General features: G+C 44.3%; 1 protein-coding gene across 1 annotated transcript in view; it reads left to right on the top strand.

Annotated features, from left to right (window-relative positions):
- LOC147974870 (uncharacterized) overlaps positions 1–16,269 on the top strand; it is a 29,719-nt gene extending 13,450 nt beyond the window's left edge. Inside the window, exons 2-7 of the mRNA XM_087520181.1 lie at positions 14,226–15,269; positions 15,355–15,459; positions 15,692–15,772; positions 15,850–15,930; positions 16,009–16,089; positions 16,173–16,269. Of these exons, the coding sequence (XP_087376307.1) occupies positions 14,226–15,269; positions 15,355–15,459; positions 15,692–15,772; positions 15,850–15,930; positions 16,009–16,089; positions 16,173–16,269 (1,489 nt within the window). The remainder of the gene's footprint in view (positions 1–14,225; positions 15,270–15,354; positions 15,460–15,691; positions 15,773–15,849; positions 15,931–16,008; positions 16,090–16,172) is intronic.
- Positions 16,270–18,743: the final 2,474 nt, after the last annotated feature.

Raw genomic sequence — 18,743 nt, 5'->3', positions numbered from 1 at the left:
GACGGAAAGTCAACCGAATCTCAGATCTGGATCGGGTTTGCACGCGGTTCGAGGTTCGTCGCCGTTCCACCAGAGTTGACGTCCGAGTCGGCCGGATCGGAGGAAGACGAGTGCCGGGGTCGAGGTGGAGCGAGGAGGAGGCCGGCCGGAGCACGTCGGGGCGGCGAGGCGCGTCGGCGGCGAGGTCGGCATGGCGGACGGCGGCAGAGGCGGCGGTGCGGCGTACGGTGGCGCGGGAGCCGGCTCGGGTCGCCCGCGGCAGTGGAGAGGCGCGGCCGGGCCGGGGAGGGCCCCGCGTGGGCTGAGCGGGCCAGCGGCAGCGATGTGGGCACACCCGCCACGTGGCGCGACGGGAGTGGGCGGCGGCGATGTCCAGCGCGCGGACGGACGTGTCCGGCACGCAGATGAGGAGCGGGGCTAGGGTTAGGGGTGGATTTGATCCGAGATTTTGACGGGGAAGGCCTATTTATACATAGAAGGAGCTAGGAGGCTCCAAATGGAGTGCGGTTTTAGGCCACACGATCGTGATCGAACGCTCTAGATGATGGAGAGGGTTTTGGTTGGTTTTGGACCAAAATGGAGGGGTGTTGGGCTGCAACACACACGAGGCCTTTTCGGTCCCTCGGTTAACCGTTGGAGCATCAAACGAAGTCCAAATGATACGAAACTTGACAGGCGGTCTACCGGTAGTAAACCAAGGCCGCTTGGCAAGTCTCGGTCCAATCCGGAAATGTTTAAACCCCACACACGAAAGAAAGGTAGAAATGACCACCGGAGGAGAACGAAGCGCCGGAATGCAAAACGGACAACGGGGAAAATGCTCGAATGCATGAGATGAACACGTATGCAAATGCAATGCACATGATGACATGATATGAGATGCATGACAACGAGAACAACACACGGAGACAAAAACCCGAACCCGAGAAAATAAAATAACTTAAGGCCGGAAACGGCAAGAGTTGGATTACATATTGGGTAAATCATATCCGGGGTGTTACAACACTCCACCACTACGAAAGGATCTCGTCCCGAGATCTAGGACTGAAAGAACGCCGGGTACTCAGAACGGAGGTGATCCTCGCGTTCCCAGGTAGCTTCACGGTCGGAATGGTGTGACCACTTGACTTTGAGGAATTTGAGTGACTTGTTGCGAGTCTTGCGTTCAGTCTCTTCAAGAATAGCAACTGGGTGCTCATGATAAGAGAGATCTTCTTGGAGCTCAATGTCCTCGAAGTTGACGGTGCGGTCAGGAGTCTTAAAGCACTTTCGAAGCTGAGAGACATGGAACACGTCATGAACATTTGCAAAGTTTGAAGGAAGCTCGAGTTGATAGGCGAGGTCGCCTCTCTTGCTGGCGATCTTGAAAGGTCCCACGTATCTAGGGGCAAGCTTCCCTTTGATACCGAAGCGACGAGTACCTTTCATTGGGGAGACGTGGAGGTAAACATGATCTCCGATCTCAAAAGGCAAATCACGGTGCTTACTCTCATAGTAGCTCTTCTGGCGGGATTGGGCTGCTTTGAGGTTATCTCGAATGACTTTGCACATTTCCTCTACCTCTGTGATTAAGTCATTTCCGAGAAGCTGACGTTCACCGGTTTCAGACCAGTTGAGAGGGGTACGGCACTTCCTGCCATACAGAATTACAAAAGGGGCCTTGCCCGAACTTGCTTGAAAACTGTTGTTGTAGGAGAATTCAGCATATGGAAGACAATCCTCCCACTTCATGCCGAAGGAGATCATACAAGCCCTGAGCATATCTTCAAGAATCTGGTTGACACGCTCGACTTGACCTCTAGTTTGAGGATGGAAAGCTGTACTGAAGCGGATGTTGGTGCCCATGGCCTTCTGAAAAGAATCCCAAAACTTGGAGGTAAAGATGTTGCCACGGTCTGAAGAGATCACTTGTGGAATACCGTGCAGAGAGACAATCCGAGAGGTATAGCGTTCCCCCAATTGAGCTGCTGTGATTGACTCTTTGATAGGCAGAAAGTGAGCCACTTTAGTGAGTTTGTCGATGAAAACGAATATAGCATCGTTGCCACGCTTGGACTTTGGAAACCCAGTCACGAAGTCCATCTCAATGTGGTCAAACTTCCATTCTGGAATGGCAAGAAGTTGGAGGAGACCAGCTGGTCTTTGGTGTTCTGCCTTCACTCTTCTGCAGACATCACACTCATTCACGAATTGAGCGATTTCGCGCTTCATTGGAGTCCACCAATAAGCTTGCTTGAGGTCCTGATACATCTTCGTGATCCCAGGGTGGATGGAGAGGGGAGAATTGTGAGCCTCATTCATGATCACTTTACGAAGGTCACCTTTGGGCACAACAATACGATCCTCGAAAAACAGAGTGTCCTTGTCATCAAGGCGGTAGCACTTGTACTTGGGTTGACTCTTGGCAATCCCAATCTTCACCTTTTTCACCATAGCATCAAGAAGCTGAGCTTGGCGAATCTGGTCTTCCAAGGTAGGAGAGACTTGAAGGTTGGCGAGGAAACCTTGAGGAACAACTTGCAGATTGAGTTTGCGGAAAGCTTCACAAAGCTCGGGTTAATAAGGCTTGAGAATCAGACTGTTGCAGTAAGCCTTCCTGCTCAATGCGTCAGCAATCACATTGGCCTTGCCTGGAGTATACTCGATACTCGGATTATACTCTTGAATCATTTCGACCTATCGAGTCTGCCTAAGGTTGAGATTAGGCTGAGTGAAGATGTACTTGAGACTCTTGTGGTCAGTGAAGATGTCCACTTTTCTTCCCAAAAGGAGATGTCTCCAAGTCAAAAGAGCATGCACAACTGCCGCCAACTCGAGATCATGAGTGGGGTAGTTCTTCTCATTGGGCTTCAACTGACGAGAGGTATAAGCAACAACTTTCTTCACTTGCATCAATACTTCGCCAAGACCTTGGAGAGAGGCATCACAAAAGACCTCGTACGGCTTGGATTCATCAGGCGGAGTCAGAACTGGAGCAGTGATCAATTTCTCTTTCAAAGTGTTGAAAGAAATGTCACACTCCGGAGACCAAACGTACTTGGCGTGCTTCTGGAGAAGATTTGAGAGAGGCTTTGCGATCTTAAAAAAGTTTTCAACGAATCTTCGGCAATAGCTTGCGAGACCGAGGAAGCTACGGAGTTGCTTCACGTTCTTAGGAGGTTCCCAATTCACAATTGCAGACACCTTCTCAGGATTCACCGCAATGCCCTTGGCGGAGATGATATGACGAAGATAAAGAACCTCATCGAGCCAAAATTCGCACTTGGAGAACTTGGCGTAGAACTGGTGTTCCCTCAGCTTATCGAGTACCAAACGCAAGTGCTTGGCATGATCTTCCTTGTTCTTCGGGAAAACCAGAATGTCATCGAGATAGACCAAAATGAAGTCATTGGTGTAGGCGTTGAAGATGAAGTTCATCATGCGAGAGAAAGTCGGAGGAGCGTTGACGAGGCCAAAAGACATGACAGTGTATTCATATGAACCATAGCTTGTCCTGAAAGCCGTCTTGGGAATATCTTGCTCACGGATTTGAATCTGATGATAACCCATACGGAGATCAAGCTTGGATAATACTTGGGCACCCTTGAGTTGTTCGAACAGCTCGTTGATGTTGGGAAGTGGGTATTTGTTCTTGATGGTCTTCTTGTTCAATGGACGGTAATCAACACAAAGTCGGTCCGTTCCATCCTTCTTCTTCACAAAAAGAACACCACAACCCCACGGAGAAGAACTAGGCCGGATGAGACCCATTCTCTCTTGAATATCGAGTTTCTACTTCAGCTCCTTCAACTCTTCAGGTCCGAGCTTGTAAGGACGCTTGCACACTGGTTCCATACCAGGCTCAAGATCGATGACGAATTCAACTGGCCGGTGCGGAGGCATTCCTGGAAGCTCCTCTGGAAAGACGTCTTGATATTAGCAAACGACTGGAATTTGCGAGATAGCATCCAGTTCACCCTTCTCATTGAGAGAAAATAGACGGATGGTATTATCCCGAGCGGCAAAGACAATTACATCCTCAGACGAATGAGTCAATTGAATCTGCCTGGCTGCACAATCAAGATGCGCCTTGTGCTTAGAAAGCCAATCCATTCCGAGAATAAGATCAATATCCGAGTCCCCAAGAACCGTAGGAGAAGATAGAAATTTGTAGTCTTCCAAAGTGATAGTAACATCCGGAGCAATGGAGTTAGCATGCATGCGCCTACCGGGAGAGACAACTGCTAATGGACTAGGCAAAATTTGCAAAGCCAAACCATGCTTAGATGAAAACGGTCTCGAGATGAAACAATGCGATGCACCCGTGTCAAAAAGAACTCTTGCAGGAATATCGTTAACAGGAAGGTTACCCATGATGACATCTGACGAATCCTCTGCCTGAGCTGCGTTCATCAAGTTGACCTTGACGTGCTTGGGGTTATGCTTGACCACAGCTGTACTTGCCGATCTCACAGGAGGAGGAGGAGGAGGAAGACGCCTCTGGTTGAAACACTTGTTTGCATAGTGACCCTTCTGTTGGCACTTGTTGCACGTGACCTCTGAAAGCGGACGGTGATACGGAGCACTTGATCTTGGAGCTTGAGACGAAGTCTTGTTCTGAAAGCCAGGGTTGGGTGGGTGGGAAGATCCACTGCCACCTTTGCTCTTCTGCTGATACGGCTGACGGAACGGAGGAGGAGGAAGCCAATACTTCTGCTGCTTGGCCACTTGAGTAGAGGAAGAAGGAGTAACATCTCTGACTCGCTTCTTGGAAGCATCACACCTCAGCTGAGCAGCCTCTTGCTTCAATGCCATGTTGTAGAACTCATCGTATCTCAAGGGCTCAAAGAGGACAAGAGCTAGCTGAATTTCTTCCCTGAGACCACCCCTGAACTGATAGATCATGCTCTTCTCATCAGGTACGTCCTGCTTGGCAAAGCGGGCGAGCTTTTGGAACAACTTGTTGTAGTCATAGACAGACAAAGAGCCTTACTTCAGGTTGCGGAATTCCTCACGCTTGCTTTCAACCACGCTCTGGGGAATATGATGAGCTTTGAAGTCTTGACGGAATTAATCCCAGGTAATCGCACGTCCACCTCTGGAATCCTTGTATTGCTGGAACCATTCTGCAGCTTGATCTTTGATTTGGAAGGATGCGAACTTGACGAAGTCCTCAGGCCTGACGTTACTGCACTCGAAATGCTTGCACAGATCCACGAGCCAATCGTCAGCATCAGTTGCCTCAACACAATTGCTGAAAGTCTTTGGCCCGTTAGCAAGGAACTGGTTGAGTGTAGCAAAGTGATTCTGATTGTTGCCTTGGTTCCCTTGGTTGCCTTGATTGCGCTCTTGAAGAATTTGCATGATCAACTGTGTGTTTGCATTGGTTGTGGCCATCACATCTTGCCATGCCTCCGGAGGAGGTGGAGGTGGTGGCGGATCTTGATTCTGATTCTGATTGGTGCTCTTAGCGGGAGCCATCCTGAAGAGGTTGACCACCGTTAGCACATTGACAGATAAAATGAAGCTGAATCCAACGGAATGAAAATTGCAACATAAAGTCTTCACATCCGAACAAAATGAACGAATGCATTCCTCTTGAAATGGTCACATATCCATAAATTGAGAAGCCACTTAGAATTTAGGTAGAGAAATAAATCAACAAGGTACGGATCAAGAACGAATACTCGGTAAGAAATCCCAATCTCAAACCAAATATCCATGGAAGAAGAGCTAGAGCTACTTGAATTCCCACCTATGAAACTCCCGAACCTTTCCGGTTATGCAATCAGGTGTTGGGGATACAGGGGAAGCATAATATCTCACCCAAAACTAGCAAATCCTACATCCAGTTGTATCCATCCTTCAACACATAACCGAGAAAAACTTCGGAAACCATCTACCTCAACCTTCGAAAAACATCCGTTATACAAGTTATGGCGATACTCCCGAACTCCCGCCCCAGTACTGGGTGGCGTCGAGGTTATCTTACCAACGAACTCCATAAAAGAGATTTTCGATGTCGGCGTACTAAACTCAGGTATTCCAGAACTGCAACGATAAAATTATGACGACAACACCTCAGAGCTCAACTCCCCGGGACACTTCCACAAAACCCCTGACAGGAGTCACCAAGACAATGTTCTCGTCATAAAACCATCGGAACGATCCCAAGATACCCGCGTGATCCTAAAAAAATTTAGTGAAATTTGAGAAGAGAAGAGTCAAAACTCTACATCAGGATGCCTTACCAGAGCGATGAGGAGACTGGGAAGTAAAAAGAATTCCTAAACTCTCCGATATATAGTTCCTAAATGACTCAAAACATTTTTCTAGACTCAACAACGGCTGCTAAAACGATCAAGCAATGGGGGTCCTAAGGTCGGGGAAGGCTCTGATTACCAACTTGTAACGCCCTCGATGCGGCTATAGCTCCCACGTGTCGAGGAACGACTTAGAGACATAACCGCATTGAAAGAAATGTCGCAAGTTAGGCAATCATCACAACATCCCATGTAATATAGATAATAAAAGGGGAGATACATAGTTGGCTTACACTCGCCACGTCAATCAAGTACATAAATAGCATTACAACATTCAAACACTCATGGCCCGACTACGGCGCCAAAATAAAAGATAACCCAACATGTGACACGGTCCCGATCACCCCCAACTGGGCACCACTACTGATCATCAGGGAAAGACATGTAGTATCGTTGAGAGTCCTCGTCGAACTCCCACTTGAGCTCGAGCGCGTCACCTAGAGAGGAATCATCAGGCCCTGCATCTGGTTTGGAAGTAATCTGTGAGCCACAGGGGACTCAGCAATCTCGCACCCTCGCGATCAAGACTATTTAAGCTTAAAGGTAAGGCAAGGAAAATATGTGGAGCTGCAGCAAGCGACTAGCATATGTGGTGGCTATCCTGTTCGCAAAAGAGAGCGAGAAGAGGAGGCAAAGCGCAAGCGAGAAACTAGAGAGCAACCTGCGCAAACATTACTCCAACACCGTGTTCACTTCCCGGACTCCGCCGAGAAGAGACCATCACGGTAACTCACACTGTTGATTCATTTTAATTAAGTTAAGGTTCAAGTTATCTACAACCGGACATTAACAAATTCCCATCTGCCCATAACCGTGGGCTCGGCTTTCGAAAGTTCAAATCCCTGCAGGGGAGTCCCAACTTAGCCCATGACAAGCTGTCACGGTCAACGAAGGAATAGAACTCCTCCCGAGACGTTCCGATCAGACTCGGTATCTCGGTTCTTCAAGACACTTCGACAGGTTAAAACAAGACCAGCAACACCGCCCGAATGTGCCGACAAATCCTGATAGGAGCTGCACATATCTCGTTCTCAGGGCACACTCAGATTGTCTTAGGTACGGGTAGGCCAGCCCAGAGTTTCCCCTGGTGGCCACCGGCAGCTGACAGGTGCACCAACACTCAGAGGAGCACTAGCCCGGGGGGGTTTAAAATAAGATGACCCTCGGGCTCCGGAAACCCAAGGGAAAAGAGGCTAGGTAGCAAATGGTAAAACCAAGGTTGGGCATTGCTAGAAAAGCTTTAATCAAGGCGAACTATCAAGGGGTTCCCATTATAACCCAACCGCGTAAGGAACGCAAAAATCCGGGAACATAACACCGATATGACGGAAACTAGGGCGGCAAGAGTGGAACAAAACACTAGGAGAGAGGCCGAGCCTTACACCCTTTACCAAGTATATAGATGCATTAAGATAACAAGGCAATATAATGATATCCCAACAAGTAAATAAATGTTCCAACAAGGAACGGTCTCCAATCTTCACCTGCAACTAGCAACGCTATAAGAGGGGCTGAGCAAAGCGGTAACATAGCCAATCAACGGTTTGCTAGGACATGGTGGGTTAGAGGTTTGACATGGCATTTTGGGAGGCTTGAAAGCAAGTGGTAGGCATCGTAGCATTGGCATAGCAAAAGAGCGAGCATCTAGCAAAGCAAAGATAGTAGTGATTTCGAGGGTATGATCATCTTGCCTGCAAAGTTGTCAGAGTTGACTGGATCCTCGAAAGCAAACTCAACGGGCTCCTCGTTAGTGAACTCGTCTCCCGGCTCTACCCAAACAAGACAAACAAGCAACAAGGACACAATCAACCACGTGCAAACTCAAACAACATGATGCAAAGATGGTATGCTATGCGGGATGCATATGCAAGATGTGACAAGGAATGCATGAACCTGGCCTCAACTTGGAAATCCAAGTGTGCCACTGGAAAGATGAGATGAAATCGCTTGAAAACGATATAAAGAACGCCGGAATCGGAGTTACGGTTTGGAAATGGCAAGCAATTCAAATATGACCACGTTCTGCGATCTACAACAAGTAGCCATCTAAATGCAACAAGATGAACATGCTACATCACTCAAACATGACAACAAAATACATGGCAGGGATCCACTCAAGATGCTTAACAAAAGCCTAGCACTGAGCTATAGCCAATTCATCCATTAACAGGTTCAAACAAGTATGGCAAAAATTAACACTTGTCTGGAATTTCAGATCAGATAGCACTCTTCGGAGCATGAAAACAATATGCTACAGGATCTGAACATGGCAAAGTAAAGCATGGCATGGAGCTACTCAAAGAGCTTAACAAAAGTCCCTTAGTGACCTTGAGCCAAAAGGGATCAGAAAATACAATTGCAAGCATGTGAACATGGCAAAAACATAATCAGTTCTCAGACTTAGTGAAAACTGGAGCATGCTGAAACAGATATCAAGTAGGCATGTTTACGAGCTCGATGCACTCACTACAGAGGAAGTCATGACAATCTAACCATACACCCATCAAGAATACACAAAATGCAAGCTAGACATGGAAAGAACAATAACATAGCATGCACGGACCAACTACAACATCCTCGGCAAAATCGCTAACAAGTAGGCAATCTGCCCAGATTGACGAAATGACAAAAGTAGAGCTCGATTGACTCAAGCTAGGGTGCTCCATAATTGCAAATAAAGACATGGATGGATAGATCACTCCAAGATTAACAAAACATCCTTACTTATCATCCTCAAAAGAGGCACGGATCACTAGGAAACAACGTGAACATATGACCATATGAGATAAACAGGTCAAGCACTTAGTGGAAATGCAAAGTCCCTGAAATCAGCATTAGCAAATGCCTCACTTTGCAAGCTTGTGCTAGTCACCACACACATCATAAAAATACATGGATTGCACCTATGGAAAGATGGCAAAACCCTTAACAAAACATATGTAGAGCTCATGGGCATACCATGCACACATTAATCATGGCAAAAATGACAAATATCTAAATGGAGCAGCAGATCTGACAATTATCTCAAATAGCACTCTTCCAACAGCATTTCGGGCATCAAGATGAACTCAAATGACAATGATGCAATCAGATGAAATTATGCACTCTCTGAGATGAACATTTTGATGTGCTACACGCCCAAAACGGAGCTACGGAAGAGGAGTTACGGCACGATGAACATAGGCAAAAAAATTAGGGTTAGGAACGGAAAGTCAACCGAATCTCAGATCTGGATTAGGTTTGCACGCGGTTCGAGGTTCATCGTCGTTCCACCGGAGTTGACGTCCGAGTCGGACGGATCGGAGGAAGACGAGCGCCGGGGTCGAGGTGGAGCGAGGAGGGGGCCGGCCGGAGCGCGTCGGGGCGGCTAGGCGCGTCGGCGGCGAGGTCGGCGCTGCGGACGGCGGCAGAGGCGGTGGTGCGGCGAGGTCGGGCGCGGCGGACGGCGGCAGAGGCGGCGGTGCGGTGTACGGTGGCGCGGGGGCCGGCTCGGGTCGCCCGCGGCAGTGGAGAGGCGTGGCCGGGCCGGGGAGGGCCCCGCACGGGCTGAGCGGGCCGGCGGCGGCGATGTGGGCACGCCCGCCATGTGGCACGACGGGAGTGGGCGGCGGCGATGTCCGGCGCGCGGACGGACGTGTCTGGCGCGCAGATGAGGAGCGGGGCTAGGGTTAGGGGTGGATTTGATCCGAGATTTGGACGGGGAAGGCCTATTTATACATAGGAGCTAGCAGGCTCCAAATGGAGTGCGGTTTTTGGCCACGCGATCGTGATCGAACGCTCTAGATGATGGAGATGGTTTTGGTGGGTTTTGGATCAAAATGGAGGGGTGTTGGGCTGCAACACACACGAGGCCTTTTCGGTCCCTCGGTTAACCGTTGGAGCATCAAACGAAGTCCAAATGATACAAAACTTGACAGGCGGTCTACCGGTAGTAAACCAAGGCTGCTTGGCAAGTCTCGGTCCAATCCGGAAATGTTTAAACCCCACACACGAAAGAAAGGTAGAAATGACCACCGGAGGAGAATGAACCGCCGGAATGCAAAACGGACAACGGGGAAAATGCTCGAATGCATGAGATGAACACGTATGCAAATGCAATGCACATGATGACATGATATGAGCTGCATGACAACGAGAACAACACACGGAGACAAAAACCCGAACCCGAGAAAATAAAATAACTTAAGGCCGGAAACGGCAAGAGTTGGATTACATATTGGATAAATCACATCCGGGGTGTTACAGCTGCATATTTGGAAAATTGAAAAACCGTCTCTCGGTAGGGTTCCAAAGACCCAACGAGTACATGATCCAGCGATCCTCTTCCTCATCTTGGTAGCGCTGCGTGTGCTCTCCATGTTGTCCTAAGGTACAATGTTTACTCCGTACTGTAATAGTGTAATTTATCTAGAAACAGGTACAATCTGATCCATTAGCTCTGGGACTCACTAATTCCATCGTCACCAACCTAGAGTCTCCTCGGCTTTCATCTTCTGACTGACCACACAACTATCATCCAATTTTATTTCCTGTAGATGAGCTAAAACTATCTCATGATGATGCGTGTAGCAGAAGAGTGGTGTACTGATGGATAACGACACTTTTGAGTAGATCTGTGGTGGCTGTTGATTCCCCTGCCGCTCTCTCCTGCTCCTACAAAACTATCAGTCATCATTGACAAATGCAGACACAATAAGAGTAAGGATGGTTGGGAGGAAGATGAAGGAGTTGATGTCCTCTCGCTACCGTGGATGACAGGGAGGCGTCAAATCTGGGCCATGAAAGCTTGATCAGTGTGGCAAGCATGCCTGCCCAACAAGCGGCAGGACGAGATTAAGTGATTAACCCATGTTCTCATGCAGGTGGTATATTCCTCAAACTCTAGAGTACGCATCTTATCTATTCCCATTTTTAATCATTATGCAATTACTCTTCTCCTCTTTATCTCATGTTGTTAGGCGATGCACTTTAGTTGAAAAAATGTTAACTTTCTGAAGCGTCAGCTGTAGTGGAGGGGTCACCCTCATAATAATTACTAGGTTGATCAATCAACTGGCAAGATAATCATGGTATGCATATTCTCTTATAAGTTACTCTTGGTAAGTGAATTTCAAGTCAGCTATTTCTACCTCCATATAGTAGTTGCGTCCATTCTGCTATGCAAAACTAATCTTACCTCACGTGTTCTTAAGATAAAGACTTTTAGATTTGATAAATGAGGAGACAGCCTGCTGAATCAGCAACTTTCAGGGTATCAGATATAGCCGTCTTAAATACCCTTCATTATTGCTGATGGCAGTTATATTCTTCATAAGTTCTTATCTTAATTCTCAATAAAAAAATGATACAACACCCTATTGTTTTTTTTTTAATCCTTTCTATATGTGGTTCTATGATACATAACTCAGTATCTTCGAGGTGCGCCTTAAATTTTGTACTCAATGATTTTGGCCACGTGTCCTCACAGCTTAAGGATATGGAAATCATTATTAGCTAAGTTTCATGTTTATATTTTTCCTGGAAAACTAGGATACTGCCCTGACAAAATGTAATAGAAATATATTCGAGTTTAAAATATACATTGCATGAAAAATAGAGTACTACGCCTCTCTCAATCAATCAATGTACCTTTGAACAATAGATTCAAATTATATTTCACACAGATGCCTTAAGGCATTTTTTTATAACGACTCTATCACATCTGCACACTTTAATTCCCCTATTCTCAGTCTGAGGTACTGACATTTTTATTTTCTGAAAGCCCCTCAAATATGAATCAAACAATTTTGCCAACTCCTAAGCGAGACAACACTGCCTTTTTGTAACAAGAACTAATACGTGCAGATACAGCTGACATTTAGGGGTGTAAACTGGTGGTGCAGGTCACACAGGCATACCTAAGAAACATGTGTTCATAAGGGTTGTTACTGATGACAAATATTTTCATGTTTATGATTTCTTCTCGCAGAGATTTCGTAGCTCTTCTTGCGATGTCCAACTGTTCAGTGTATTGTTGATCTAGCAAACCGTTAACCCTGCTTTCCCAGTTCTTCTATCACAACATGTACTGTACTATAAGAAAACATCTGAGCTAAAGAGCTTTACATAAGAATAGGTTAATCCTAGGGTTCAAGAACTAATAATTGAATACACAAGTTTACTATTGGTACTCAGGACATAAATGACAGAACTCTGCATTCCCAATTTCTCTACCACATATATTGTAAATTTGTAATACAATTGTACTACAAGAAACCATTTGAACCGACTTAAGAGTTCAAGCACTAAGAATTGAACCTACAAGTCTACTCTTAGTAGTCAGGACATAAATGAAAAAACAGTTTGCTTCTTCTAAAGTTCTTGATTTTTAGAAGGAAAATGGAAAGGAATGTGTACTATTTATTCCTTGAACCGAATATATAACTTTAGCTTTGTTTGTGATACTGATGTACAATTATCAACAAAACTACTCCTGTTATTTAAGATTGCTAATGACCTTGAGGAATCAAGGACAATAATTCCTGCTGCTAGATTAGTATTTCTGCAGCTGAAGACTCGAGAACCGACAATAGACGAACCGGTACTTCTTCAGGTAAAAACAACTTTATTTTTTGACTCCAGTTTGGTATATCATTTAAGTTAATATGATACCTCTCTTTCACTATTAATATATAGCACCCATAGCATGCCAACAAATCTCCAGTTTGACCTTCCACTGTTGAGAATAATTCAGCGCAGGTTTTGCTCTACTGGAACATTAAAAATTATGTTGCCTGAAACGAATATGTAAGTATGAACAAGTTTTGGGATGACGGATCCCTTCTTCAGCAATTACCCGGCGTTGATGAGATCGACGGTCGGAGGAAGGCTGCCGAGGTTCACAACTAAAGAGGTCAGTCTGCTGAAGGGGTTGCTAGACTACATGGGGCTCAATTACTACACCACATTCTATAGAAGGATGACCATTCCACTGTCATTTAGTACTGGCAGAATGATATCATGGCAGATAACAAATCAATCAGCCTCCGTAAGCAATGTCTTCTCTCGGCATTCCAAACCTAAGTTGGTACTCCTGTGTGTCTCTGGCATATGCATTTTCAGCATTCAGAAATTAGAAGTCAATTGGAGCTAAAGGTAACCATCATTTTAGCAACATGCAGACTAATATTTTTGTGCTGTAATGTTGCATTTGAGTTTTCAAAATCAACTACCGGCACATGACTGAACAATGCTCTCACTCCCTGCCGCGAGTTGTTCTTGGATGTCCATAGAGATTTGTTCTCACAAAGTGTTCTATAATTAGCGGATGTGTGTAATCATTATGTATGTCGTTGATCTCATATACATATAAGTGTATTTGCATATGTCGTTCGAGGAACTATTCATGTGTTACAGTAGTAACATACATCCACGTGTTCAACTAGATCTGAAGAGCATATCCAGTTGAAACCAAGTTATGGTAAAACTCTCGAAGTCATTTTGTAACAGCTTTTGAAAAAGGATCTTTTAAAAATACAACATGTTAGCAGATTGATATGCTATTAACATTTGGATTTTCGATCATATTTCAAATTCAGAGGTAGTTACAAAATTAAAAATGATGTTTACTATAATATATGACTGAGGATGAAAATTATATTTGACTAAGTCTAAATTACTTATCAAACAACAGTCTAGAGTCATACACATGATACAACACAAACATAACAGATGAACATGTTTTGTTTTTGCTCCACAAGTTATGACGAAAACTATATTTGCATGTCTTTTAAGTAGTATTGCAAAAGGGAGTCCCATTTTTTAAATGCTATACTTAACATATAAAATAAATAGTGCAAACACAATATACCATTTAACCAAAAAAATGTTTTATTATATTTTTTAAAATGACTAGCCCGTGCGGAAGCACGGGTTGATGACTAGTGAAGATAATTGGACATGGTTCATGACACAGTTGCATAGGGCATTAAGGCCAATTTCAAAGCTTGCTATATGTACGGATGGATGCAAAGGCCTCGAAAATGCAGTTAAGAAAGTTTTCCCTCAAGCAGAAAAGAGGGAGTGCTTTAGGCATTTAATGCAGAATTTTTCAAAAAGATATAATGGTGACATAATTGGACGCGTGTGGGCTGCTGGTAAGACACATAGACCTTCAATGTTTGAGTACCACTTCTCCAAGGTTCAAGAATCTAGCCAAACTGTGGGCAAGTACTTGCAAGAGTACCATAATTTGAAGTGGATGAGGTCTAGTTTTGACACTGAGATCAAGTGCGATTACATTCATAACAACCTTGCAGAGACCTTCAATAATTGGATAAAAGGAACCAAAGATCTTCCCGTAGATGTGTTAGCTGACATGCTTAATGGAAAGATAATGAAATTGGTTGCAACAAGGAGAACAATTGGGGAGAAGTTACAAGGACGAATGTTGCCAGCAGTTGTACAACAAGTGAATAATAGAACAAGGGGGCTTGGGCACTTGAAAGTTACCAGATCAAGTAATTGGAAAGGTGAGGTCAGGGACATCAACAAAGACAATTTGAGGCATGTGGTTAACATAGAGAAAAGCCAGTGCACGTGCCTTGAGTGGCAGCACACAGGTAAACTGTGTGAGCATGCACTTGTTTTCTTGATTGGAAAAAGGAACGTGAAAATGGAAGATTATCTTCATGAGTACTACTCTCTAGAAAGGTTTAGGGCAGCATATAGGGGGGTTGTAGAGCCCCTCACAGATAGATCACAATGGCCTAATGTTAAATTAGACTTTGTATTGCATGCACCACTCCCCAAAAGTTACGTAGGAAGAAAAAGGAAGTTGAGATTTAGAAGTTGCCTTGAAAAGGGAGGAGGACATTATAAAAAGAAACCACCACCAAAAGGTCAATTAGGAAGCCAAAACAGGTGCAAGAAGTGTAACCAACTTGGACATAGGCAAGCTAGATGCCCAACTAATGGAGTGAAGAAAAGGTCATTTATATTTATTCACATTTGCTCAACTCATATTTTCACTTCTATTGCTCAAGTTTGTAACATTGTTTCAATTTGTCGACAGGAAACCGAAACCTAGAAAGATAAAACCAAACACCGAAGTAGATGTTGAATGTACAATCCCAGGAGATGCTCTCCTACAATTCAGCCCTCGTCCTATTACAAGGAGGTAAAAAATAATGCTTCTTTTCAATTTATCAAGTGGGCGTGAGGTATTTTTTCTCAAACTACATATTGTGCAGCCAAACATCTCTTTGTAGCCCTCTTAGAGGGATGTCTCCATTGGTTTCCCCACAAGCCAGCCCTCGCCCTATGACGAGGAGGTTTTTTTTGGCTTATTATCTTCAATATCTCTACAAATGTGGCATGTTTTTATCTTTAAAAAATGCCTTTTCCTGTAGTCAATCATCTCTTTGTAGCCCTCTTGGTGGGATGTCTCCATTGGCTGTCCCACAAGCTAGTCCTCGACCTGTGACGAGGAGGTAATTATCTTCTGGACTATCTTTAATATCTCTACAAATGTGGCATATTTTTACCTTAAACTATGTTTTATCGGTAGTCAATCATCTCCTCGTAGCCCTCTTGGAGGGATGTCTTCATTGGGTGTCCCACAAGCTAGCCCTCGACCTATAACCAGGAGGTAAATTTCTTTTGGCTTATCTTTAATATCTCTACAAGTGTGGAATGTTTTTATCTTAAACAATGTTGTTTTGTGTAGTCAATCATCTCTTCGTAGCCCTCTTGGAGGTACATCTTCATTCACTATCCTACAAGGCAGCCCTGGTCCAACCACAAGGAGGTGAAAAGAAATCTGATGTTTTTATTGAATTATGTATAACATCGGTCTTATTTTTTAATGCATGAAATTGACGTATTATGCAGGCAAATTTCTATGGAAACAGGGACTCCCGCTTCTCCACCAAAAGTAGTTGCGAAGGCCGCAAAAAAGCTCACACCAAGGAAGAGAAAAAGAGTGTAGCTTGCCATTCCGTGATATTGTTATGCCTTTAGTGATCTGCATTAAGTCGATGCCACTTCTGTAAGAAGTCGATGCTTTTCAATTGAATTCATGTCTTTCAGTGTGTTGTGATCTTTTTTCTAGGATAATGTCTTGTGATCTTGTCGTGTGTGTACTGAGATGATTATTCACTTTTTGTTCTGGATGCAACTTGTCAGACTAGGACTCACCTTATGCTTCCAGTATAAATTCATATCTATTAGTTCTGGATTGTCATATATATTCTTGTGATATGTGAAGAAGGTACAGAAATATAGAGAGGTCATGTCAAAATTTTACGTGAAAATGCTGTAGAAATTTTGATTATATCTATACCAACAAAATAATATATCATTACATGCTACATCCCAATCTGAATTTTGATTACATACATACGAACAAGCATCCATATCTTCTTACAACAATTGCTACACAGCCGTCAACACGTAACAAATTTGTTAGTGTATCTCACTGGTATTTGAGCCATATGCTAACAAAGCTAGCAACCAGAGCAACCAGTAGCTACAACTACAACTAATGGACCAGCATGTACAACAAGCACTTCTCCAGCCAGCACAGCCACGAGAAGCTATGTCTGGACGGGGGACACGCTACATACGTACGGGCGGCAAGTGGGACATGACGAATGACAAGGCGGTGCTGCCGGAAAGGAGGCACGGTGAGACGGCGACTCGCCGGGGAGCTGGCACAGTGAGGCGGCGGCGTTGGGAGGAGTCACGACGATGCGGCGTTGTGCTCTGCGTTCTGTGATCGTTTCATATCACCAGGAAACAGCCGGGGGCAATTTCGTCCTAACAAAAAAGAGATGTGGGTTTGGACGTGGAATAGAAGGAAAAAAACCAATCTGTGGTATTTTATCCAGCCATTAGTTAAAGGTGTGCTATACTATCTAATAAAAAGAAAAGTGTGCTATGGGATCAAAGTGGGAAGAAAGACGTGGCATTTTCTCAAATTGCCCATACATAAATAGTTGATCCTCACTAAGTCTAATTCTCTCAACATGCAGTCCTCCACATCATCAAATGTGCCACGTCATCATCCACTAGACTATTTTGTAGGACAAGCATACGCCAAATTAATTGTTCCATCTCCAATAGTCCAATGTACATGCATACCCTTTGTTCACATATAATTACTTTCAAAAGTAATAGCTTTCGACTTAGGTCATTTCATTCATATAGAATGTATCCAAAATTAATCTTTAAGCTCCCGCAGCAAGAAATCACCTAGTTTTTATTAGGTACAATACCCTGAGTATGTGTATTTTGATTAGGTATAACACCAACACATAAATATTATCATTAGGTATAATACTTAACAACCACATACCCGAAATATTTATGGATATGCGAGATGTAAAGTACTCAATATATTTCCACGTATGTGCATACTCGACGTATTTATCCACAACTACATACCCGACATGAAATGTATTAGTACATACCCAGAAAATATGTATATATGCGATATTTATGGGTACATACACATAAATTTCACATCTAGGTATGTACGTATGGTACATACGAAGAAATATCTTGAGTATGAATTTATATATTGGATACTCTCAAGTTTCACATATTCGTATCTCAGGTATACACATACCAAAAAATATGACAAGTATATTCATACAAATGGATAAAAACGAGACGTACCAAATTAGAAAGTCTAAAATGGTTGATGCTATCTCAAACATGGATTATTTTACATGCAAGTAAATTGGGAAACAAATTAATGATGGTGCATGTCACTTCGAACAAAAAGGCTTAGCGGGTTGGACCCGATCAAGGTGCCAGGCACCTAGGTGCCTCAAACAATTTACCCAAGCACATATATACAAGACGGCTGTTTGGGACACCTAGGTGCCCGGGCTCCTTGCCTTTTCACCACTTGCATTTAGATGTGTGCTATTGCAACGGGTATGTGTATTAATGCATTAATCGCTAATTGGGTACCATAAATAAGACTCATGCGCATCATGCATCAGAACAATTCTGTAGTAGAAAAAAGGAAAGAGAATAACATGCATGCAATGTTGCATATTTGGAGTCATTAATAGAAATAGGAGAGAGAAAAATCAGAAATAAGAGCCTGTTTGGGACTGCTCTGCCCCTTAAAATTCAGCTTCGCTCCAGAAAACACAAGCCAAACGGGGTAGCTCCACGATATGCCACTCCACAAAAAAACTAGAATCCGAGGCACAACTCCCAGTTTTTTATGAAGCTCTTCAGGAGGTCCTCCGAAAAACTCTAGAAGCTGGAGTTGCGTGGAAATAACCCACCACTGCCACCAGTAAGTGGATACCCCTTCGTTTCTCCCCCCTCGACCAATCAAATAGATCCTTTCCACCAAATTTCTCATTCTTGAAGCTGGAGCTAGATGGAAGCCAAACATTCTCTTTGGTAGCGCTACAACTTCTGGATGAAACTACTCCAAAG

Source organism: Triticum urartu, chromosome 4A (genome assembly GCF_056163025.1).
Source record: "Triticum urartu cultivar PI428250 chromosome 4A, HENAU_Tu73, whole genome shotgun sequence".
Lineage (NCBI taxonomy): Eukaryota > Viridiplantae > Streptophyta > Magnoliopsida > Poales > Poaceae > Triticum > Triticum urartu.
The sequence above is the reverse complement of the archived record's forward strand: the minus strand, read 5'-3'. Positions and strand labels throughout refer to the sequence as shown.